General features: G+C 33.8%; 1 protein-coding gene across 3 annotated transcripts in view; it reads right to left on the bottom strand.

Moving 5' to 3' along the window:
* CNBD1 (cyclic nucleotide binding domain containing 1) overlaps positions 1-26,726 on the bottom strand; it is a 533,550-nt gene that overhangs the window by 150,973 nt on the left and 355,851 nt on the right. For all 3 annotated transcript variants that reach the window (XM_017962161.3, XM_031669659.1, XM_031669661.1), the window contains one exon: positions 9,398-9,591. In XM_017962161.3, coding sequence (XP_017817650.1) covers positions 9,398-9,591 — 194 coding nt within the window. The remainder of the gene's footprint in view (positions 1-9,397; positions 9,592-26,726) is intronic.

Below are 26,726 nucleotides of genomic sequence, written 5' to 3'. Positions count from 1 at the left end.
TTAAGACCAAATTCTCAAACAACTTTCATGAAATGATTTTCAGCCTCAAAAAGAAATAAAATCTATATTTAAAAGTTACAGACTATACTCAAAGCTTATGTTGTTGTCAACAATTCTGATAGTTACTGGCATCATCCATTATGGGTTCTGCAAACCCAAAAGCTTCTCATTCCCAGTCTAATTAATGACAGAAAGAGATAATGGAAATTATGACATGGGAAATGAATATAAATAAGCTTTTTTCAGAAGTAATGGAAAAATTACAGAACAGGTTTGCCAGAATAAAAATTATAGACCAAGCTTGCCTCATCTTTTCATCATTTTGTGTTTGCCAGAAAAATTTAAAAATTAGAGGAGCAAAGAATCCCAAGGCAATTACAAAAAAACAACAAAACAGAAAACTGAAAACACTGGGCTTAAGGCAGCAGTTCTGGAAAATTGTATGAAGATAAAATAGGCACTAAAGCAAAATAAACCAATGGATATGAGATATTAGTTCAAGAACCTGTGGTACTTTAAATGAAATGGGCATATAGTAAGTACTCAATTATTATTAGTTTTCTTATCATAAATACTGCCAATAATGGGAAAGCAAACATTAACAAAGAAAAAAACAATTAATACATCCATAATAATAAAAGAACGATAAAGTGAGAATATCAACAATATATTTTAAAAATCATATTTGTAACATATGTATATTAAAAAATTATATCACTACTATACTCAAAAGGCTTATAAATTAATAGATAAAAAGACAAAGAAGACAAAAGTAAAATGAGTACACAATATCTGGCATTTCACAGAAGGCATGCAAACATCCATAAACCAGAAACTATACTTATTTTCCTACCTTCAAATTTAACACTTATTTTTAATTTACATAAAGTTGAAATTATTTAATCTTTGAATATAATACTTAATATAATGGGATAAACAACAGCAAGCTTGATTATATTTTGATGTCTTCATAAATGTAGTCAAATAACAAACAGTTGTATTAAAAAAAATGGGGGGAAGATTAAAAAAATGAAAACTTTAATTTTATTTAAGTGTATGTATTTGAAATGAAATATCTGAGTTAATGTTTATATGTGAAGTCTTCTTATTTTATGATGTTATTAAAAAAGCATTGGCAAACAGACTTAATATGTACCAATAAACATAATCCTTTTATTGCTTTTATAATAGAAGAGTTGTAAAAATCTTATACAAAGTATAATTTTTACTTTTTCTCTTATTTATTTTTAAACAGTAGTAAATTTACTATGATCTAATGTTTACTTTTAGTTACACCACACATTTTAACTCTTGATGAAAACAAAAGGCAACTATATGTTGGGATGATTAAGAAATATCTTCATGTTATAAATATATTACAAGCTATCGGTATTGAATATTTTAATGATCAGAGAGATAATTAGATGTTAAGTTCCAATGCCATTATTATAGTAAAAATATTTCCTGATTGACATTTTAGTTTTGAACATCTGAATATTCTAACATTTACATTTTATTTTAAGAATAAAATAATCATATATATTTTAAACATCAATTTAGATAAAATAAATGTAATATAACTGAACTTTAATCAATATAGATTAAATCCTCTATCAGTTGCAATTTAGTTGAATCAAAGCTCATTTCACAGATCATCTTTGACATTTTGAAGGCTCTGTCTAATTAAATTTAACTGGATTTAATTTAATTTATTCTTATTGAACACCTTAAAAGCTCCTAGCGTACTATACTACGCATTAGAGAAAAATAAGATCCCTGACTTAAAGGAAGTCATCTTAACACTGGGAGCTGGGATATGAGTCAGGGGACACCTAGAAGCAGCAAAGAACCATTTAAGTGTCTATGAGTAAGTGGAGGAGGGGCAGATGAAGAGAATTGGGTTAAAGGGTATAAAAACAGTTACAAGGAATAAATTCAACGTCTGATAAGCAAGGAGGGTGATATTGTTAAACAAAAATGTATTACACTCAGGAGCTAGGCATCCTAAATACCCTGACTTGATCACTATCAATTATATACTTACAACAAAATTGCACATGGGACTGTGAAAGGAAAGTCTTGGGGCCCCAGAATTTCTAAGCTAAAGGAAAAAGTCAAGCCGGCAACTTGTCAGGGCCAAACCTGCCTTCCATTCTATTTAAGTCATCCTTCTGCTCACTGAGATAGATGCATATCTGATTGCCTCCTTTGGAAAGGTTTATCAGAAACAGGATGCAACCATTTGTCCCTCACCTACCCCTGACCTGGAAGCCCCCTCCCTACTTCAGGTTGTCCCCACCTTTCTGGATGGAACCAATGTACTTCTTACATATATTGATTGATGTCTCATCTCTCCCTAAAATGTATAAAACCAATCTATGCCCTGAACACCTTGGGCAGATGTCATCAGGACCTTCTGAGGCTGTGTCATGGGCATGCGTGTTTAACCTTGGCAAAATAAACTTTCTAAATTAACTGAGACCTGCCTCAGATTTCTGGGTTTCATATTCCCCATAAATTTGTACAAATTTTTTTTAAATTAAAAAACAAAACGTAAACTTTATACTCTGATCACATGTAGATCAATACTAAATAGCAAATCACATTCTGTATCTTTTTTCACTGCATATATATGTTACAAGTTTTGATTCATGGTATTTTTGTTTTGATATGTGATATTTATGTTTTTGTTTAATTGAAATAGTTTTGATTTTTTATTGTGACTCCTGTTTTGCGTCATGAATAATTTATATGTGTTTCTTAAATTGGAAACTTTAGTTTCTTTTTCTAGTTGCCTTTCATTTTGGTTTTTAATGGAGTTGTGTTGCATATTAAAAATACGCTCTATAAAACACCATTTTTAAAAATGCCCATGAATAAATGAGGTAAAAGATGTAGGGAACCAAGGTAAGACCACACTGGGAATGAATCTGTGAAGAATGTTGGATAATGAAGAGGCAAGTAAAAGAATATGGAGCACTGACCACAGGGAATGGTGTACACAGAAGGTCAGGCAGCACCCATTATCAGAAATCTGGAGGCAGCAGAATTAAATATCTTAAATTCCTTGTCCTTATCCAACATGACTTTGCCTTTACTCTTCCAAGATATCCCAATAGTCTGCTTGACACAGAACTTAAAATTAATTGGAATATGTTCTTGTTTGAAAATAATTGGTTGAGTTTTATCCGGGATGTGAAGATGAAATTGCTATTCAACTGCTTTATGAAATGAGATATTCTTTCTTTAGTTGGATCCACCATTTATCAATGCCTTCTGAATTTTCTCTAGATACCCGATAAAACCTCAGATGTACTGGGCAGTATGCATAAAATACTCATGGCTCCATTATCCTCAGCTTGAATAATACAGGTTGTGCTGATAACACAGGTTAGAAATATTTTGTATTTGGGAAATGGAAAAGTTAGGATTTGATGGTTTAATGATTAATTTGCTCAAAATATCTTTATTGTAAATTAAGGAAATATACATACTGGCAGAAGGTTGATTTCACCACATTTCCTCCCTCCACCCTGTCCTTTTTCAGATTTTTTGTTATTGACTCACTAGCTAGTAATTGATACAAGAAAATAAGGAATACTTTTGAGTTGGGATTTAGTCCCATTAAGATTAATATAAATATAAACAATTAAGTTTATGCCATGAGCAATTAAATTATTGTCTATGAAAAAAGTTAAACTCTGAGATATTTGAAGAGATTTATTCTGAGCCAAATATAAGTGACTGTGGCACAAGGCAAAGTCTCAAGAGGTCTTAAGAACATGTGCCCAAGGTGGTTGAACTCCAGCTTGGTTTTATACATTTTAAGGAGACATAAAACCTCAATCAATACATGTAAGATGTGCATTGGTTCTATCTGAAAAGGCAGGACAACTCCAAGAGGGGCCTTCTAGGTCACAGGTGGATTCAAAGACATTCTGAGTGGCAATCGGTTGAAAGAGTTAAGCTATTATTTAAAGATCTTGAATCAATAGAAGAGGGTTAATTAATATAAAGGGTTAATATAAAGCATTTGCATTAATATAAAGGGTTGTAGCTACCAAGGTTCTTATTATGCAGATGAAGCCTCCAGGTAGCAGGCTTCAGACATAATAGATTGTAAATGTTTCTTATCAGACTTAAAAAGGGGCCAGATTCTTAGCTAATTTTCTCTTGTATCAGGAAAAAGACCTGGAAAGGGAAGGCAATTTTCTACAGAATGTAGATTTTCCCCACAGGAGTCAGCTTTGCAGGGCCATTTCACAATATGTCAGAGAAATATATTTTGGGGTAAAATATTTCAATATCTTCCAGGGCCTGCCATCTGTCATGTTGGTATTTTACGGCTACAAAGAATGTTTTGTCAGTCTTAAGGTCTCTGTTTTAACATTAATGCTGGTCAGTTGTGCCTGAATACCAAAAGCAAGAGGGTATAATGAGGAATGTCTGACCCCCCTGGCAACTATGCCCTCAACTACTTTTTCAGGTTAACTTTGTAATGTTCTTGGCTGAGAGGAGGGGTCTATTCAGTTAGCTGGAGCCTTAGAATTTTATTTTTGACTTACATTCTCTACATATGCTTATTATCTCTGGTTCCCCAACTTACACAGTTGCAAAGAGAGGTAGAACCATTGCCTTTTCCTATCTTACCAAGAAAATAAATGGTATTATTATAGCTTCCAAAATGATCACAAATAAATATCATTTTGTTTTTTTTAATGCACTGGTATTGATACGCTATTATTTAAACTATTTTTTTACATAGGCAAAAACTAAGAATTGAATCACTGTGTATTCCATGCCCTTGTAATCTCATTCCTAGACCAAAGTAGCGAGGCTGTAATTATTTTTCCAGGATTAGTATGAGACACCCTGCTAGACACTTTCACTGTTATCTATTCAAAAATCTTCCATGGGCCGGGCGCGGTGGCTCACGCCTGTAATCCCAGCACTTTGGGAGGCCGCGGAGGGCGGATCACGAGGTTAAGAGATCAAGACCATCCTGGTTAACATGGTGAAACCCCGTCTCTACTAAAAATACAAAAAAAATTAGCCAGGCGTGGTGGCGGGCACCTGTACTCCCGCTACTCGGGAGACTGAGGCAGGAGAATGGCGTGAACCCGGGAGGCGGAGCTTGCAGTGAGCTGAGATCGTGCCACTGCACTCCAGCCTGGGCAACAGAGCGAGAGTCCGTCTCAAAAAAATAAATAAATAAGTAAATAAAAATAAAAAATTAAAAAAAAAAAAAAAACTTCCATGTACAGATTTTTGTGCTGAATGCTATTGTAAGTATAAGATTCAAAGTCCATAATTTCAAGTAGTGTCTCAAATGAGCACAAACTCCTTCAACTGTAAATTCCAGATCCTCTTGAGAAATGAGATCAGAAAGTTGACAGCAAAGATCGAAAGATACCTGCTTCATGACAAATTTTAGAGTACTGAAGTTTTCTTTCTCCTCTATTCCCAGTGACCTCTGGGCTCAGAATGAGGACATAGAAATGTAGTAGAGTAAACTTGAAACTTTCCCTAGCCCATCAACTGGGGGGACACACAAAAAGTATCCAGCTAAACTGTATGAAAAGGGAAGAACCCTGGAGAACCTCCTGGAGGGAAGAATTGACCCTAAAAAGAGATTCAAGGGGTCACTGCCTGAAGCCAGGGATCCAGGGTACAGTATTAAAAAGCCCTCTGGGAGGCAACACCCGCTCCAGGGGACTGCAGGAGGAGCAACACCCTGAGAAAACCAGCCTACATTTGGACATCCAGTCACAGAAGGTCCCGTTACCATTTTGCCTTTAATTCCCAGCCTCCTTCCTTTCCTCACTGGAAAGAACCAGAAAGCCAAGCTAGTGAGTAAAGAGCATGCAAAGAAAGAAGCGGGGATAGACCAATTTAAACTATGTTTCCCGCTGCTGGATTCTATGGCACAATAAGGCACAAGCTGAGTATCAAACATGAAAGTTTGAAAATTTGATATAAAAACAGGATTGGAATTTGTAAGAGCAAAAAGAGTGAGGTTATTCATTAATACCTAGGATCTGATTGAGGTGCTAGGATCCAGGTATCATGGAAGAGTAATACTACACCACTTGTTTGAAAAGTTTGGTGTAAAAAAAAACACCAAATTACTATTTTATAATTTTACCCTTACTGGGCCCTGCTTGTTGAATATATTAAATATTTTTATCAGTTTTTTCCACATAGTTCCAAATGTATTTCAAAGAAAACTACTACTAACAAACTAGAAAGTTATTTTAATAATTATTGAGAATCTTCAACTTAATAATTTGCTTTTATAATTTTGCTGAATTTAATCACAGCAAAAATAGATTTTAGTAAAATATGTTTTATTGCAGATAGCAACAAATGTTAAATATATAAGTATATAAATATAAAATATAGAAGTGCATGTGTGTGTGTATGTGTGTGTGTGTTTTGGCACAGACCATACTATATCTATGCTGAGATGTCTCTAAGAAATTTGAATGTATTTATTATAATTTTAAAAGTTGTAAGACTAATTAGAAAAACTAAAAGCTACTTAGAAGCATTAAGTTGGTGATCTTGTAAATAAATGTGTAATTTTTTATCTCTTTCCTTACATAATTAACTCTAATGAAAAAGTTTTCAGTTTCAATGTGTAAATCTATGTTGAGAAAAGCAAAAAAAATTGTTTCACTGTACATTTATACCACACTCATTTTTCGTCCAGTGTGTAGTAAAGAGGAAGAACAGCAGATGCTTGGAGCTTTAACAATTTTTATTCAGAACTATATATTATCTCATGAGAAATAAATTTGATCCTTGGATTAGATGTTTTTCACCTTATGTTTATTATATTCAAATGATCCCCATTTGTATATCAAACTGTTGGAGGGTAAAATTGAAGCATGAAAATGTTATAACTTTTTTCTTCTTAGTTGTTCGGTTCTCTGTTACAATGCAATAAAAAAGCAAATAATGGTTTTTTTAAAAAAAAGCCAAAAAAAGGGAGAAAGAAAAATATAGCCCTTTACGTGTACAAAACTACAAAACTCTCCTAGACACAAATCTTTGGAAATAGTAATATTTTTATTTGAAAAAGGACCGCTAAGTAAATACACAAAAAGGGAAATTTTTAAAATAGGGAAAGAGCAGCATGTTTCATAACACCAGCTAAACTCATAATTTCTACAGGGGACAGGGTTAGCAAGGATACTTTTAAGTTTTTAGCAATGTGAAATAAATTTATCAATAATCATACACTTGTCCTTCTGCAAACTTAACAACAAAAACCACAGAGTTGATGCAAGTTAAAATTGTCTGCCTTGATTTCTATCTTTTCATTTGTTTCAAAATATTTTACTAAAGTAGAAAAAATATTGTAGAGCTTAACTGCCTGCCAGCCAGGTAGCAATACAAATCTATCACTGGAGTACTGCTAGTCTCTGACACGCTGTATCAGTACCACCGATAAAATTTTAATGATGTTAAGCAGGCATTAGGTACTAATAGAAGGGAATGCACTGGAAGGTACAATATCTCAGATGTTTGAGATTATTGTAGAATGAGTATTTATAAGGACCATGGCATAGGATGATTGCTGCCTGGAGCTCTCAGTGCACTAAAGGAATACAATAAAAGGAAGAGGAAAATTAATCACCCATTTAAGATGAATTATCTAATCCAAGGGTTCTTTGACTGCATATAAAGAAAATCTCATTTTCAACAGTTAGAGGGCAGAAAAATCTGAGAATCTGACTTGGAATATAAATAGACAGGTAGGTAGATAGATAATTGGTAGGTAGGTAGGTAGACAGATACACAGATGATAGAGAGCTAGATAGATATGCACATAGATAGAAATATATTCATATCTATGCTCTCTGGAGCTCCACTATAGCAGTCTCAACCTTGGCAAGTATTTTTTTTTAAATTATTTTATTCTAAGGCTGGGGCCCAGATGGAGAAGTGGAGCTCTAAAATTTGAGATAGTGACATTAAAGCCTTGATACATAAAATGTGATCATGGTCACCTGTTACAGAGAATAAATAGGCAGAATTTCTAAAAAGTAGAGTTTTGGTTCAGGTCTGGTTCCCAGTGGCTTCACTGGGTCCATAAGCCTACCCCATGGGCAATATCCGTGGTGCCTAAAAGCATAATTTAAATGGATATGTGGTAGTGGGTAGAGTTTCCACATTGGTTTCTTGGCCTGTGCAGTAAGAGCTATCACAGTAAAGATTAAGTGGAAGCCTCTGAAACTTCTCTCTACCCTTTTCCTCACTCTGGTCAAGATAGGAAATTGAAAACAATATCACATCTCAGGTGGAATGCCAGAAATTAGTACTGCTCCTAAAGACCTAAAGCAGAATACAGCTCTGGTGATTCCCATCATATCCCCATTTAATATATGAGTTTGAACATTCAAAAAAAAAAGGGTCTTTGAAGTCTGAATTCAACTACTAGAAATTAAATCAGGAAACAGCCCTAATTATAGCTGTTGTGCTAAACGTGGCATATTTGCTAGAGCAGATTAAAATAGCATTAGATCCGTTATATGTGGCCACTGACATGGCAAATGCATTTTTTTTCCATCCCTAACAAGAAGAAACATCATTCATTCGTGTGAAATGAATAATACACTTTTATAGGCTTGTTTATTTTTATCCTTGTCTTTCTTTCTGGGTATGATCCATGCTTATTTCTCTTGAATGTGATATTAGTTCTGGATTTTTCTGATTGTACCCCATAATGCCAAATAATTTGGTTTTAATTGGTTATTTGACTCTTTTCTACTGTGGACATCTTGATCACCCTAAATTGAGAACTATCAGCCACAATTCTAGTCAATTCAGACCTCTATCCTATGTGGAGTATCCAGAGATTTACAAAGATATGGAACTTTTCAATTTTGACCAGCTAATAGTCTTGAAATATTATATAGATGCAAAATATTTTCCTCAATTAAGAATTTCTGAATGTAATGAAATTAACTACTTGACTATCGTAGCATTGCTCTTGTGACAAACATAATAAACACACATTTCTTGACTTGAATTAAAGGTCCTTCATAATCAATTAGTCTTCCTGTCTCTCTCTCCTCAAATCACCTATTCTCTCTCCCTTATCTGAAACTACTATTATCCTTCTTTCAGGGATCCAGCCACATCAACCTTGTCTGTTATCAAATATACCATACAAACCTTGCCAGTTGTCACGATGCTGTTGAAGGCATCCTTTATCAAAAATGTTTAGTCAAATGTCAATATTAATAATATCATTTATATTTTAAAGGCTATATTATCTTAAATATTTCAGGACTCTAAAGATACTGGATCTTAATGTCTGGAAGAGATAAAGTTTTACAAAAGCATGTTATCTTGTTACTTGTAGAAAAAGCAAATACCCATCTCTTACCATTGAGTCATGTGAATGTAGGTACATCTTAGCAAGTGTAGAGTTTTTGAATTTTTCACTCAAAATGAAGCTGTGGAAACTCTGAGGTATGAACGAGACTGGTGAATCACTTCCTTCAATCAGATTTTTATACACATTTGTTTGAGGTCGAGCTAGGCCTTTCAGTATTACATAAAATCCATCATTTGCAATCACTGAAAAAAACAAAGCCAAAAAATGTATACCATTGCTCAGGCTCCTTGATATAGATATGACTAATACATATATTGCACTTACGGTACTTTCAACACATTTCTTTCAGTGTATTCTATAACAATGAATTTAATGTAATAGGCATTTTCAAATAGTTTATTCAAATAACAAGAATAACAAAAGCATGTTTGTACATTGGATTATTCTTTTCAGACAATTACATATAGTTGCTATCCTCTCATAGAACTGATGGGTTCTAGGGGAATAAAACATGATTACATATAATTATTAATAGAGGTGAGACACTGTGAGAAAAATGGGTCCAGAAAAGCCTGATAGGTTCTAGGGGAAGAAAACATAACATATAAATATTAATAGATTTGAGACATTGTGAGAAAAATGGGACCAGAAAAGCCATTGAATGTTTTTTAATGTTTATAACTCTCCAATACACAAAATGCCATTTTTCCTATTTTATATAAATAACAATATATATCTACCCTTAATTTTAATTTATCTTTGCTCTGGACATGATGACAATCACTTATAGAACTTAATAATGGAGAGAGTCTGGAGAAGGTGGCTGATTATTACTAGAAAGAAGAGTTTTCCCAAATATATCCTACTCCATAACATAAATCTCTAAAGTCTGTCATCTAACCCCAATTCCTAAAGTTAAACTGTATGCCTGTAGGTCTGAAAGACATACTCATTTGTGAATATTTCTAATGTACCTTAAATTAATTCCAGTTCTTCTGAAGCCTGGAAGGGGGTAAGAATAGGATGGTGTCTTTCTCCATTTCTTATTTACATTACTTCCTAAGATTGAAGCAAATTACTCAAGTGCTGTCAGGAGATATTTTCGTACACTTTGTTTATTAACTTGCTAGAAATAGAAACTTTACAAATTTCATTTTCAGGGACAATCGTTTTTTTAAAATGTCCCAAAAGTCATCAAATGCTTGCCATGTCTGCTTTTTTTCTAACCTGAGTGCTAATTAGTGTGACTTTCTTAGTCACAATTCATACACAGGGACCATGGGGGAGTGATTCACATGCTTCTTTAAAGCAAAGGTTGTTCTTGCTTGGATGTCTGAGGTTAAACTAGACCTCCTTCCAGGCAACACAATACAAGCATATCTCGTTTTACTGTGCTTTGCTTTTCAGTGCTTCACAGATACGGCATTTTTTTACACATCAAAGATTTGTGCAACCTTGCATCTAGCAAGTTTATCAGCACCATTTTTCCAATAGCATGTGATCACTTTGTGTTTCTGTGTCACATTTCGGTAATTCTCACAATATTTCAAACTTTTTCATTATTACTGTATCTGTTGTGGTGGTATGTGATCAGTGATCATTGACGTTACCATTGATGTAATTGTTTTGGGCACGGCAAACTATGCACATATAAGACAATGAACTTAATTAGTAAATGTTGTGCATGTTTGGACTGCCCTGCTCAATGACTATTTCCCCATCTCTCTCCCTCTCCTCAGGCCTTTCTACTCCATGAAACACAACAATGTTAAAATTAGGCCAATTAATAGCTCTAAAATGGCCTCTAAGTGTTCAAGTGAAAGGAAGAGTCATGTATCTCTTACTTTGAATCAACAGCTAGAAATGATTAACCTCAGTAAGGGAGGCTTGTTGGAAGATGAGATATGCTGAATACTAGGCCTTTTACACTATCTAGTAAGCCACGCTGTGAATGCAAAGGAATAGTTCTTGTAGAAGTTTAAAAGTGCTATGACAGTGAACACACGAATGATAAGGAAGCAAAACAGCCTCACTGCAATACTGAGAAAGTTTAAGGGTTCTGGATAGATGAAACCAGTCACGGCATTCTCTTAAACCAAACCTAATCCAGAGCAAGGCCCTATTTCCATTCAATTTCAGGTAAGCTAAGAGAGGGTGAGGAAGCTCCAGACGAAAAGCTGAGAGCTGGCAGAGTTTGGTTCATGAGGTTTAAAGACAGAAGCCATATGTATAACATAGAAGTGCAAGGTGAAACAGCAAGTGCTGATGCAGAAGTTGCATCAAGTTATCCAGAAGATGAGCTGAGGTCACTGATAAAGATGGCTACACTAAACAGATTTTCAATGTAGATGAAACAGCCTTCTATTGTAAGAAGATGCTATCTAGTACTTTATAGTTAAAAGAGAGAAGAAGTCAAATCCTGGCTTCAGAGTTTCAAAGGAGAGGTTGATGATGACATACAGCTGGTGATGGTGACACATAGGTCAGCTGACTGTGACATGCAGCTGGTGACATTAAGCTGAAGCCACTACTCATTTACCATTCCAAAAATTCTAGGGCCCTGAACAATTATGCTAAATCTACTCTGCCTGTGTTCTATAAATGGAACAACCAAGCCTAGATGACAGCATATCTTTTTATAGCATTCTATAATGAATATTTGAAGCCCACTGTTGAGATCAACTACTCAGAAAAAGACTCCTTTCAAAATACTACTGCTCATTGACAGTGCATCTGGTTACCCAAGAACTCTGATGGAATTGTGTAAGTAGTTGAATATTGCTTACCTGCCTGCTAACACAACATTCATTCTGCAACCTATCAATCAAGAGGTAATTTCAACTTCTAAGTTTTATTATTTAAGAAATACATTTCATAAGTCTATAGCTACCATGGACATAATTATTCTGATGGATCTGGGCAAAGCAAACTGAAAACCTTCTGGAAAAGATTCATTATTCTAGATGCCATTAAGAATATTTGTGATTCATGAGAAGGGGTCAAAATATCAACACTAACAGGAGTTTGGAAAAGTTGATTCCAACCCTCAAGGATGACTTTGATAGGTTCAAGGCTTTGGTGGAGGAGGAAACTGCAGATGTGGTGGAAACAGCAAGATGACTAGAATTAAAAGTGCAGCTTACTTACGGATGTGACTGAATTGCTGCACTCTCATGACAAAACTTAAACAAAACAAGGAGTTGCTTCTTATGAGTGAACAAAGAAAGCAGTTTCTTTAGATGAAATCCACTTCTGATGAGTAGGTTGTGAACAGTGAATTTTAAAAAAGATTTAGAATGTAACATAAACTTAGTTGATAAAGCAGTTGGGCAGGGTTTGAGAGAATTGACTCAAATTTTGAAATGTTTTATGGGTAAAATGCTATCAAACAGCATTACATGCTACAGATAAATCTTTTGTAAAAGGAAGAGTCAATTGATGCAGAAAACTTCATTGCCATATTCTTAGGACATTACCACAGTCAAACTGGGCATGGTGCTGCATGCCTGAAGTCCCAGCTACTTGGGAGACTGAGGTGGGTGAATCACTTGAGCCCAGGAGTTCAAGTTCAACCTTGGCGAAAACAACAAGACTCCATCGAGAGAGAGAGAGAGAGAGAGAGAGAGAGAGAGAGAGAGAGAAATTGCTGCAGCCACCCCAATCTTCAGCAACCTCCAGCCTGAATAGCCAGTAGCCATCAACATTGAGGCAAGACCCTCCACCAGAAAAAGATTAGGACTCACTGAAGGTTCACATGGTCATTACTATTTTTTTAAGCAATTAACTATTATAAATTAAGGTATATATATATTTAAACATAATGCAATCACATGCTTAATAGACTACATGATAATGCAAACATAACTTTTATATGCACTGGGAAACCAAAAAATGTGTGTGACTCATGTTATCATGATATTCATTGTGTTGCAGTGCTTTGGAACTAAACCTGAAATTTCTCTGAGGAATGCCTGTATAATAAATGGATCAAGTGCTAGTCTAGGAGGCAGGAGGAGGACTGATTTTTAGTCCCAGTGTTGCATTCATTGTGTAATATATTCCTAGAATCAATGTCCAGATCAAAGATTGTCATGCTAAGTTATCTACATGTATTTTAAATGTGTTATTTTGTCAATTATTCACTGAATGTAATAATTTTTTATGTTGTTGTAGTTACTACTATAGGGTTTAAATGAATTTTGAAACTAATATACATAACCAAATTTTACCAATGCAAAGATTATCTTAAAAGTTTTGGCCAATTTAAATTAGTGAAATGTTAAAAATGTAGATGAAAAGACTGTATCTAATAATAGTAATTAAATTAGTTAACAATAATGTTAAAAACCTCATATTACATAATATCACTTCAGAAAAAACTGTGTTTAATATGAAAAGCATAAATATTCAAATATCTCACATGAATCTCTTTTGTAGTTTCTTCATTATAATTCAGATTATTTATTTCATCATCCAACATATTTCTCTGAAACCATTATCTTTACTCCAGTTGGTTTGGGATATAGTATATTTGCATTTCAATGTAAAGAAGTCCCTGAAATTGTATCGCAAGCTACAAGTACTGTAATGACTTGCACAACAAGTACATACATAACTGTTTTTAGCTAAATTGATTTTTTAATTTTGTAAAATGCTGAATTTATTGCTAAAAATGCTTTTACAAAATTAAACTTACTGAAAAGGCACAAGAAAAAATAAAAATCACCCATACTTATACAAATCAGAATTTTTGAATAAGTGTATTTATTTGGAAACAGAAGAGGGAGACTGCAATAACCAAAGGTTTAAAAACTGAAAGAATCAGATATTGGCATGGATGTGAGACATCTAGAATTCTCACACATTGTTGGTGGGAGTATAAATTATACAATTACTCTGCAAAAAATATCTGGCAGTTTTTTTTTTTTTTTTTTTTTTAAATGAAACATACTTCTAAACTATGTCCCAGTAATTCAGCTCTTAGGTATTTGCTCAGGGGGAATAAAAGTAGATGTCCAAAAAGGACTGGTACAAGGATGTTACTAGCAGCTTTATCATAATAGTTGAATGCTATAAAAAGCCCAGGTGTCCATCTGGAAGAAAATATGTAAAGAAGCTCTGGTATGTCCCTGCAATGGAATACTACTCAGCCATGAAAAGGAATGAACTATTGATTCATACAACATTGATAAATCTCAGAAGCATTATGTTAATTGGAATAAAGTTTTCACAAAAGGGTACATGCTGTCTGATTTCATTATAAAGTTTTAAATTATTCATGTGAATCTAATTCATAGTGAGAATTAAAAAAAAAAAAAAAAAGAGAGCCATTGCCCCTATGGGATAGACAAGAGACTGACTGGGAAGAAGTATAAACAGAACTTTTGAGGTGATGGTAAAGTTTGATAGCTTGCTACGGATCTGGGATACAGTATTTGTCTAAACTCATCAAGTGATATATTTAAGGTATATATATATATGCACATCACTGTATATAAATTTTGCCTTAAAAAATAAAGTGTCAGAAACAAATATTGAATCCTAGATACACTCTGAAGTGTTTAGGGGTGAAATGTCCTGATGCTATGATATATCAATTAAATGGAAGCTTATGCAAATATAACAGAGAAAAAAAACTAGAGAAAAAAAATTAGTGTTCACAAGATGACAGCAAATATTGTTTGACTCTTTCTTGGTTTTGAACACTTTATTATATGCCAGACACTACACTAAACATATTATAACCCTATGAATCAGGCACTATAATTGCTTCAACTTTACAACTGCAGAAACTGAAAGCAGTGAAAAATTAAACATCCTTCCCAGGCTTGATGAGCCAGTAGTGGTTGAGCCAGTATTTGAAGACAACCAGTGGCAGTTCCACATGACGATACTAGTCTTTGTAATTTGACATAGAATTCTCTCTTTCTTCCCCTCCCCTCCCCTCTCTGTCTCATTCTTGAAATATATTGCTGCCGGGCGCGGTGGCTCACGCCTGTAATCCCAGCACTTTGGGAGGCCGAGGCGGGCGGATCACAAGGTCAGGAGATCGAGACTACGGTGAAACCCCGTCTCTACTAAAAATACAAAAAATTAGCTGGGCGCGGTGGCGGGCGCCTGTAGTCCCAGCTACTCAGGAGGCTGAGGCAGGAGAATGGCGTGAACCCGGGAGACTTTGAGCCTGGCAAGTGAATGGGTGACGCCACTGCACTCCAGCTCAAGCAGCCAGACTCCGCCTAAAACTCAAAACCCAAATAGCTGGCTTAGGGATATTGCTCCACCATTTATAAAATAAAGATCAAGTACGTGTTATTTAGTATGTGTCATTTTCAGTTAAAAAATATATTACAAAGTAATATATGTTCATTTAAACAGTTTAAAAATAAAAAGCAAACATATGTCTGCCCATGAAAATGCCACACAAACTAGACAAAACAAGTCTAGAAAGAGATTTGTGTGTATGGACACACTGTCTTAAGAGAACAACTTATGTGGCACCCTCCCATACTCTCTCTTCCTTCAGCTCTCAACCATATGAAGTACTGGCTCCCATTTTGCCTTCTTCCATGATTGTAAGTTTTCTGAGACGTTAAAAATAAGTCTCTTTTTAAAGAGACTTGTAAAAAAGACATTGTTAATTATTGAGCAAAATAACAGTGCTTGATTAGAACTGTAAGTATACCTTTCACTAGATGGTCTCCATAAAATAGAGGTTAATGTTTTCAGATCTTAATGACAAATGGATTGATGGGCTCTTCCTAAATAAATGACTCATTAAGAAGCAACATTTTAATCTGGATTTCTTAAATCTAGAAACAGCTATTACTGTTATTCATATATACCAAACATGCCATGAAGAGTAAATATCACATACCAAGCATGAAATGTTTGTCATGCACTGTGCTACGTGTTCTAACACTAATTCTTCCAATAACCCAGAAAATCATACATTGTTAGTGCATATTTCAGATGAAGAAACCAAGGCTCAGAATGATAAAGTAACTCATCAAAAGTTACAAAGTACGTTAATTTCTGGAAGTTTTCAAATGTATTCTAACATCTGAAGGATACACACATACATACAAACATACATACACACATAGGAGTGCTCTGTGTGTGTAATTTGCGCGTGTGTATTTATGTAGTTATGTCTAGATATAAAATGTATATATAAATATATATGTACAAATGTATGTTAGTTTTATAGATCTTATAAACAACCTCAATGAGAATTAAAAGAATTCTTACCATTCGATATGGCTTGGATCTGTGTCCCTGCCCAAATCGCGTGTTGAATTGTAATCCCTAATGTTGGAGATGGGGCCTTAGTGGGAAGTGACTGGATCATGGGGGTGAATTGTTCATGAATGGTTTAGCACCATCCTCTCGATGCGGTTCTAGTGATAGATTTCTCATGAAATCCCGTTGTTTAAAACTCTGTGGCATCTCCCTCCTCTCTCTGTTCCTCCTGCTCTCAGCTATATAAAGTGCTGGCTCCCATTTCACTTCTGCCATGATTGTTAGTTTCCTGAGGCCTCCCCATAAGTTGAGCAGATGCCAGCATCATGGCTTCTATACAGACTGTGGTACCATGAGCCAATTAAACCTCTTTTCTTTATAAATAATTACCCAGTCTCAGGTATTCCTTTATAGCAGTGTGAAAATGGACTCATATATTATTTGTAACAGAGTTCAGAAATTGACCCTCAATTATTTCCTTAAATTAACATAGTTGGTGTATTCATAAATCTATCAAAATTATTTTAGAAGAAATTTGAAAATAAAAGTTTTTTTTTTTTTTTAATTTCAGACATATATGCAGAGTGAAATGAAATTTTAGGTGAGTTCTGTATAGATGTACTAGAGGAGAATAAAAAAGGAAAAGGATCCTTATTCAAACAAAAAATTTAACAATATAAATGGAGTTAAAATGAAGAGTTCAGAGAAAAGTATAAAATTTAGCAGAAACTGAATTTACAAAAGCTTCTCAAAATAAAATTCAAAGAATATTTGACATAAATCCCCAAATTTATAGAAAAATTATTTAAATACTATAAAAACTGTCTAAAAAAGATTACTATCTAGTTAAGCTCTCAAAGAACAATTAAAATATTACTAACAGAGCCCAAAGTGATGTTAACTGTAGGAACTGTGAGAAAAAAGACATTTGTTAATAATGCAAGATAAATATAAGCATTCGAAATTTTTAACCAGTGAGAAGAAACAAATAGCATGGATTCCTTATTCAAATATTCAAAATACATAAAATGATTTCATGTATTCTTTAAGAAAAATACAAGCATTTAAGAAAAATCAGACAATAAGGAAATAATACTGATTTCCAGCCCATTAAATAATGATTCCCAGACTCTGCAAAAGTAAAGGAATTTATCAAAATCAAGTTGGTTAGAAATAAGTTTCATAAAAGTATTTATATACCTAGCTTCTATTACATGAAAAGTCAAAGAACTATTCTCATAAGGACTTGAGAAATCTCCTAGTGCAGTACCCCATATTTGAAAATAGCTCTTAACTATACTTTTATTAATGAACAAAAGGCATTACAAAAGAATTAAAAATACTAGGGAAACTTTAATCATTTTGATAGTGACTTTTTGAAAAGTTAAAAGCCAGTTACAAAGTTTGATTAAAGTAATCATGATTGTGAATCTTGCTAAAGATTTCCCACTCTCTGGTACAAAGACCTTCAGCTAAAATCAGCCGTTCTAGAAGGACTTAAAAGTTTCAAGGAACTGTAATTGGATGAATAAGGTCATATTGTCAGCGGCAAATCCCTCCTTGCCCTATAAAATTGAGTTTAAGTGTTATCTATCTACCAGGGAAGCCTTTTCTGACCTCAGCCCTGCCCTCATCCAGCCTAATTAACAGGCCTCCTCTGCTATCTTTCTTCACAGAATTTTTGCCATGGCACTCTTTGTTTTCAGTCTCTGTCAATAGACTGTAACCTCTTGAGAGAAGAAACTCTGACTGCTCTCTCTATCTCCAGCTCATATCACACAGCCTGGATAATTTTAAACATTTAGCAAAAACACTCGTCGAATAAATGAAAGCTTAATTAATGATCCCCTATAGTATTTCTCTCCAAAGAATTTTATAAAATATTTGAAGATCAACTCTTTTTTTTTTTTTTTCCTTAGAATTCTGTCTATTGAGGAATAAGATAAAACTCTTTGATAGTCAATTTTCTTCTCAGGCTCTTATATGGAAGCCAAGGAAAAATATAGGAAAGTTATATAAATTTTAAGCCAGATGGATTAATTTATGGAATCTCTTTATAAGGTCTAAATGATTGCAGAGATAAGATAACAAAGCAATAAATGGCCTCTTCATAGCTTTTATTATATTCAATAATCTTTGGAAATGGGATTATTTTGCATAGGTCCAATTTTTCCTCTTCTAAGGTACCAGGAGTAGTTATTTTAAGACACAAGTCTAATAACCTTGCTTAGAATAATGCAATAACTTGTAGAAGACAATATGCAAATAAAAGTGGATATTTATTTTGAGAATAAAAAAGCAAATATGTAAATATTATACAGCTAACTGGAAGGGATGTAAAGAAATTTATTTTATTCTATTTTGAGCTCAGAGCTTCTATTGAAACTGCCTTCAAATATTGATACTCTTTGTTCCAAAATAAAAACAAATACTCTTCTGGTACTGTGGAAATTACAAAGTATATAATTATAAGAAGCATCACAAGGCAAATATCCCTAAATGAGTACCTAAAATGATATGAAGGTCTGAAGAAGAAATAAATTGTGCCTGATGGGAAAGATATGGAATGACTTCATGAAAAAGAAGCATTTATGATGGATCTTGAAATGTAGATACAATTTTGATTGACAGACAATGGAAGGAAAAATATTTGTATAATAGGAAATCAAATGAACAAGACACAGAAGCAGGTAACATGGAGTACTTCATGGTCTTCAGTCAAGCTGGGAAGGTTGATAAAGAACAGTGAATTACCCAGTTTGCCAGAAGCAGAGTACAGGAAAAAGTATTTTAAAGAATGCACTTAAAAGCAGGCTAGGACATACTTAGGAGAGCACTTAAAATTGGAATTATCTTTTAAATAACCAACGACAGAGTTTTCAATTAGAATAAAAGGAATACTGATTTTTAAAATGAGGTATGACTGGTTCAAAATGACTGACTAGAGGCATCTCATAGACACTTTATCCACTTATAAGGACAAAAATAATGTATGAGAAAACCATACCTCAAATACATTATCCAAGAGAGAACACTGGAGTTCAACAGAAAAGTGGGAGGAAACACCAAAAATAAGGACAGAGAAAGAAAAGGGGCAGCCTACTTGGCAGGGACAGTCAGAGCCAGTAGTGACTCTCAAATATGGGGAGAGGGTGATTTTCAACATTTGAATTACCAAAGCCTTAAAATTTATAATGCAGCAATAATGGCATTCTCATGTTAACATGTTAATATTCTCATGTAACAGTGGGATGATACATTTCCTATCATTTGTAGACAAGTATCAAGAGATATTAAAATATTCCCACATTTTTATTCATTACTTTTAAATTTGGAAATCTGTCACAAATAAATAATCCAAAATACAAGTAAAAGTTACTGTAAATATATATTCAGGACCACAGTATTCATGATAGGAAAATATGTACTACCTTTTTAAAAAGATTGATGAAGTGTAACATATCTGTATGACCAAAAAAAAAGTGGTGTTTACAGAAATATTAGCAGTTCAATTAGGTGAATGTTGAGCTTAACTTTAAAAGTTTATTCCCAAAATTTATAGGAATTTATGATAATTAAACCTTTTTATTGCCTGTTGTTTTTAGGATAATAATATGAATTTTTTAGACTTGTAAAATATATGACCTAGTGAATGGACATCTATTAAGATACTAGTTAGTCAAAATATTAAAGAAGTATATGAAGGTACCTAAAATATAGTTAACTCTTGTTATTCCTGTAAGTAATTGTATAAGCATGTGACTATTTTAACATTGTTTGGTTCAAAACTAATGTAGATATGCCTGATTCCAAACAGTAAGCATGAATAATAAATATTGAACAGTTTAGAAATTGTGTTTATTTAATATAATTATGAATTTCAGTTGTTCATGACTTGTCCATCCAACTGTTCGGCTAAGCTCCAAGTCAGTATTTAGTATTTTATCACTTGCTGACCATCACTGTGTACTTAAGAGTTACTATAGGAGTATTCTGGCTATATATATGCATATATATTCTGGCTATATATACATATATATGGTCTTTAGACATCCTATCATAGGATGTATTCATTGATTTGTGGTTAAGTTGAAGGTATAATTTGTCTTGAAGGGTATTTAAGTATTTCAAGACCACACTGATATCACTAAGACTTTACACATCTCTGTGTAATCACGTCCACATGCAGAGGACCTATGTGCTGATGAGAGTCTGTTTTCATTTATGTCCCACAGTTTCTTCAAGTTCAGTCTCATTCATCCTCACCTTTTACAATACTTATTGTAGTTTTCAAGTTATTCTTCCAAGATTTGAAGTACTTACTGAATTTGTGTTTTTATAGTTGAAGTAATAATGAAAATGCTTTTTGATTTATATATACTTAAGACAGTTATCAAATGACACATGTATGTCTAAGCCTCGTGTATCATTTTGAAGTCAGATTCAAAAATATATACAAATTAATTTATTTTTTATAATTTCTTCAAATATTTCACATTTACATTAAAAATTTCCAGAGAAGGAAAACAGTTTCTTATTATGCATAATAATACATATTAAAATCAAAGCCTTTGAATTTTTTCAGTAAAGGATTTCATTTGTTATCTAAAAGGATTTATTTTGTGAGCATTCAAAAATACAGACAATATTGTTTAAAATGTTAATGAAACATAATGAAGATAAATATTATAGGAAAAACTGATGAAGACAAGAATAATATTGTGTGAAATTCTATATCTTTGCAAGGAGGTAATACTGGATACAGGGACAATTTCAGCTCCATTTTCCTTACTTTTAAAACATTTCAATGTTTTAATATTTATATCAAAACAATGTCATATATATTTTAAATCAAATAGTTTTTAAAGGGAGGAAATATGATCAGTTACAGGATTTAGTAACTACAAAAAGGCTCAATAACATTGAATATATTTCTCCCAAAAGTTTACACTTTAATATAAACATAACTAAGATTTTCACAAAACTAATTAATAGAATACCCTTTACCAAGCATAATAGACTATTTCTAAGAATTTAAAAATCACTTTTACATGGGAAGATCAAAAGAATGGCACCTTGATATATGGCCTTAGAATTCAGCATTATAATTGAATGATAATCATTAGTTTATCTGGAAGAATGCATGAACTACATCTATTTCAGATTATCATCTAGCAATAAATACATTGTTCCTGAACGAACTTTAGATCAGTACTGTGTATTAAAGGTTACATTGTTGGAAATTACTTCCAATACTAGTTAATGCATAGATTTATGTATCAACTATTTTTTGAATAACTATTATGTCTGACCACTGCAGATTAAGTTATGTTTCAGATCAAGAGCATGTGTATGTTAGAGTTAGCCCTGCTAGGAGCGGTGAGGAACAAATAGCTTCGGGATGTTGAAGAAGTCCCCATATGCCTGAAAAAAGCATTATGGTTCTTACACTCATAGGTATTCGGGTGGAAGAGCTAAGAATTTTTTACCTCTGAAAATAAATAGAAGCACTTACAACACCAAAAGAAGGTGTTTTTTTCTGACTCCAAGTTGTATACCATTAAGCTTTTAAAATTTGCTATGAAAAGCCCTTCTACTAAAACAAACAAAAATCTCAGAGAGGTCTTTTAAATTTTTTTTTAAATATCAATTCTTAAGACATATAAAGTCCAGGTGGTTTCTCCACTTTTTACTGATTTTAAAATATATACTTGGATAACCAGATGAATTGGCTTTTCAAGATTTCTAGTATAAGCCAGTTAATCTTGATAATAATCTACATAAACAATAATATGAGGTTTCAAATTGTTGGTTTCTTCAGTCATTCTTTCTGATAATAAATATGAATTGTTGACTATTAAAGTCAAACCTTTTGTTCTCTCCAGTGAAAAGGTTATTTTAACTTACTTCAGACATTAACATTTAACAGTCCCTGTGGCTACTTAAAAAAAAAAAAAACAACTTGTTAAAAAATATCTACCTTAAAATACACCAACAAATTTTATGCAATCTTATTTCTTCTATGTTTGTTGTCTAGCTTAGATTTTGATTGAAGTACATAATAACTCAAAATATTTTTCTGCAATCTTCGCTGTGATTCTAATATTAAGTCATACCACAGTTTAATCCTAAATGTATCAATTTTACTAAATCTCCAATTTCATAGGGATAAAACTGTATCACCTTATGGGTACAAAACTGAGTGACTATTTGATTCATTTTGCCATAAAATACAAGATTTTTAGCCAATACATCTTATTACAAGTTTATTTTACATCTTCTTTTGACTTTCGGTCTATTTATAATGTGCTATATAATCACGTTTTTCAATGCTCTATTTTAAGTTTTAAAATAAACACATATTTATTATTTTCCTTTGTCATTAAAAAATCATCTTAACTCTCTTATTGGTACCACTTTTATAAAAAGAGTATATTTTGCAGATATTTAAAAGATTAAAATTTACATTGAACATTAAATTCAGACTAGTGCCATAAAAAGGACAATTTACATCAAGAGCCATTCTACTGATAACAGATAACAGGGAGAGAATTAGCATCACCATGCAAGACTGTTCTCACAGTAGAAAAGATCATAAAAGCAATAGCACTGATTTCCATAAGCCAGCATTTCAGCAAAGATATTTTAGATTACCCATCAAAACCTGTATCAATTAATGTCACATATTATTCTAGTGAAGGCTGTTTGATGATGCATGTTAATAAACATGGTTCCTTGACATTGTAGTTTAATTTTATTCATTGAAAAATGTAATTCATGGAAAAGGGTAAAAAAAAGCTAAAGGTTGGCTTCAGAAGACCCAGACTCAAAAGGCTTGGTTCTACCCTTCACTATGTAGAACTAGTAAGATTTTGAAACTCAGAGTCCTCAAACATAAGAAAGGGACAGTGAGCTCTGTCCTGCACAGCTGAGAGGACTGTCTATCAAAGGATTAATGGTAGTAAAAGGAATGTATACATCATAAAATAGTGTTACTCTAATATAAGAGATTATAGAAAATCTATAAGAAATAAATTTCTTTCTCATATGACAGAATTCCACGCAGTATACTATGCAAAGGTGCTTTCTGAAGGGAGTGGGAAAACACAGGTAAATCATATTTCCGAAGTAGTTTAGTGTACATGTATGATATATTCAATGGTGGCATACTGATATCACTGATATGCTAATTTTTCATTTTACTTAACTTTGTTTAAATCATTTCATAAAAAGATTTGTCTCAGCTAACCCATTGCTAGTGGACTTTTAAAATATCTTTTGTATTTCTCTTTTCATATTAAACAAATTTATTAAAAGAAATTGACTTCAGTCACAGAGATCTCTAGGAGCTGGCTTGCATTAGTGGTGTCCATTGGTCTCCAATTGAATTTTTGAAAGCATTTTTAAAAATAGCTTACATAAGAGAATATTATTCAGCTATTAAAGGAACAATTAACAGCTCATGAGGTTCAATGAAGTACATAATGCAATGCAGATAAACCATGAAAACACTATGTTAAGTGAAAGAACTCAACACAAAAGGTCACATATTGTATGATTCCATTCATACAAAATGTTCAGAATAAATAAAACCATAGAAACAGAGAACAGGTTAGTGGCTACCAGGGTCTAGGGGAATGGTGAGTGATTGCTTAATGGGCAAGGGGTTCCATTTTGGGATGGTAGAAATTTGGGGGAACTGGATGCTGTGATGGTTCCAAAATATTTTGAATGTGTTAAATGTCACTGAATTGTACACTCTAAAAGATTCACATTATATGAATTTCACCTCAATTTTTAAAAAGGCTTATTAAGATTCAATTCAATGAAATTCACCCTTTTAAAATGTACTATTCTGTTGATTTTTAGTATATGTAAAACATGTTGAATCTCATCACAATCTAATGTTAGAATTTTTTTTTCTTTTTATTATTATTATTATTATACTTTAAGTTCTAGGGTACATGTGCATAACGTGCAGGTTTGTTACATATGTATACTTGTGCTATGTTGGTGTGCTGCACCCATCAACTCATCAGCACCCATCATTTATCATTCCCAAAAGAAACTCTTATGCATCAGCAATAATGTCCCTTACCCGACGTCCCAAAGGTGGCAACCATTATGTTACTTGATGTCCAGATGAATTGGCCTATTCTGGAGATTTCATATAAAAGCAATCATAAACATGTGGCCTTTTGTGACTGGCTTCTTTTATTTATCATAATGGTTTCAAGGTTTACACAAATTGTGGCATATATCAGTACTTCATCACTTTTTTCACCAAAAAATTTTCTATTATAATGATATGTACATACTTTTTAAAAGTTCCTTCACTCATTGATGGAAATTCGGTCTTCTTCCACATTATGGCTACTGTGAATAATACTGCTATAAACATTTATATATAAGTTTTGCATTAATGTGTATTTTCATTTCTTAGGTGTGTATTTAGGAGTGGAATTCTGGGGTGATATGGTTTAACTGTGTCCTCACCCAAATCTCATCTTGAATTGTAGCTCCCATAATTCCCACATGTTGTGGGACCTGGTGGGAGACAACTGAATCATGGGGGCAGTTTCCCCCATACTGTTCTTGGGGTAGTGAGTAAGTCTCTCAAGAGCTGATAGTTTTAGAAGGGGTTTCCACTTTCTCTTGGCTCTCATTCTCTCTTGCCCGCTGCCATGTATGATGTGTCTTGCTTCCCCCTTGCCCTCTGCCATGATTGTGAGGCCTCCCTAGTCACATGGAACTGTGAGTTTATTAAATCTCTTTCTTTTATAAATTACCCAGTCTCAGTCATGTCTTTATTAGCAGCTTGAAAACAGACTAATAAGGTCAATTGATACTGGTAGAGTGAGGTACTGCTGTAAACATACCCAAAAATGTGGAAATGATTTGGAAACTGGGTAACAGGCAGAGGTTGGAACAGTTTGGAGGGCTCAGAAGAAGACAGGAAAATGTGGAAAAGTTTGGAACTTCCTAGAGACTAGTTGAATGGCTTTGACCAAAATGTTCAGAGTGATATGGACAGTAAAATCCAGGCTCAGGTGGTGTCAGATGGAGATAAAGAACTTGTTGGGAACTGGAGAAAAGGTGACTGTTGCTATGTTTTAGCAAAGAGACTGGCAGCATTTTGCCCCTGCCCTAGAGGACTGTGGAACTTTGAACTTGAGGAAGATGATTTAGGGTATCAGCAAAGCATTCAAGAGGTGACTTGGGTGCTATTAAAAGCATTCAGTTTTAAAAGGAAAACAGTGTAACAATTCAAAAAATTTGCAGCCTGATGATGTGATAGAAAAGCACAACTGCAGACCCTCAGCACTAGCCCATGAAAGTAGCTGGGAGTGAGGCTGTATCCTGCAAAGCCACAGGGGTGGAGCCGCCCAAGATATGGGAACCCATCTCTTGTATCAGTGTGACCTGGATGTGAGACATGGAGTTAAAGGAGATCATTTTGAAGCTTTAAGATTTGACTGCCCAGCTGCATTTTGGACTTGCATGGGGCCTTTAGCCCCTTGGTTTTGGCCACTTTCTCCCATTTGGAACAGCTGTATTTACCCAATGCCTGTACCCTGATTGTATCTAGTAAGTAAGGAATTTGCTTTTGATTTTACAGGCGCACAAGTGGATGGGACTTGCCTTGTCTCAGATTAGACTTTGGACTGTGGACTTTTGAGTTAATGCTAAAATGAATTAAGACTTTGGGAGATAGTTGGGAAGACATGATTGGTTTTGAAAAGTGAAGACATGAGATTTGGGAGGGGCCAGAAGTGAAATGGTTTGGCTGTGTCCTCACCTAAATCATATCTTGAATTGTAGCTCCCATAATTCCCATGTGCTATAGGAGGGATGCAGTGTGAGATAATTGAATCATGGGGCGGTTTCCTCCATACTATTGTCATGGTAGTGAATAAGTCTCATGAGATCTGATGGTTTCATAAGGGGTTTCCCCTTTCACTTGGGTCTCATCGTCTCTTGTCTGTCACTATGTAAGACGTGTCTTGCTTCCCCTTCACCCTCCGCCATGATTTTGAGGCTTCCCTGACCATGTGGAACTGTGAGTCCATTAAACTTCTTTCCTTTATAAATTATCCAGTCTCAGGTATGTCTTTATTAGCAACGTGAGAACAAACTA

This window comes from Papio anubis, chromosome 8 (assembly GCF_008728515.1).
Source record: "Papio anubis isolate 15944 chromosome 8, Panubis1.0, whole genome shotgun sequence".
Lineage (NCBI taxonomy): Eukaryota > Metazoa > Chordata > Mammalia > Primates > Cercopithecidae > Papio > Papio anubis.
Note: the sequence above shows the minus strand (reverse complement) of the source record. Positions and strands in the feature narration are given on the sequence as shown.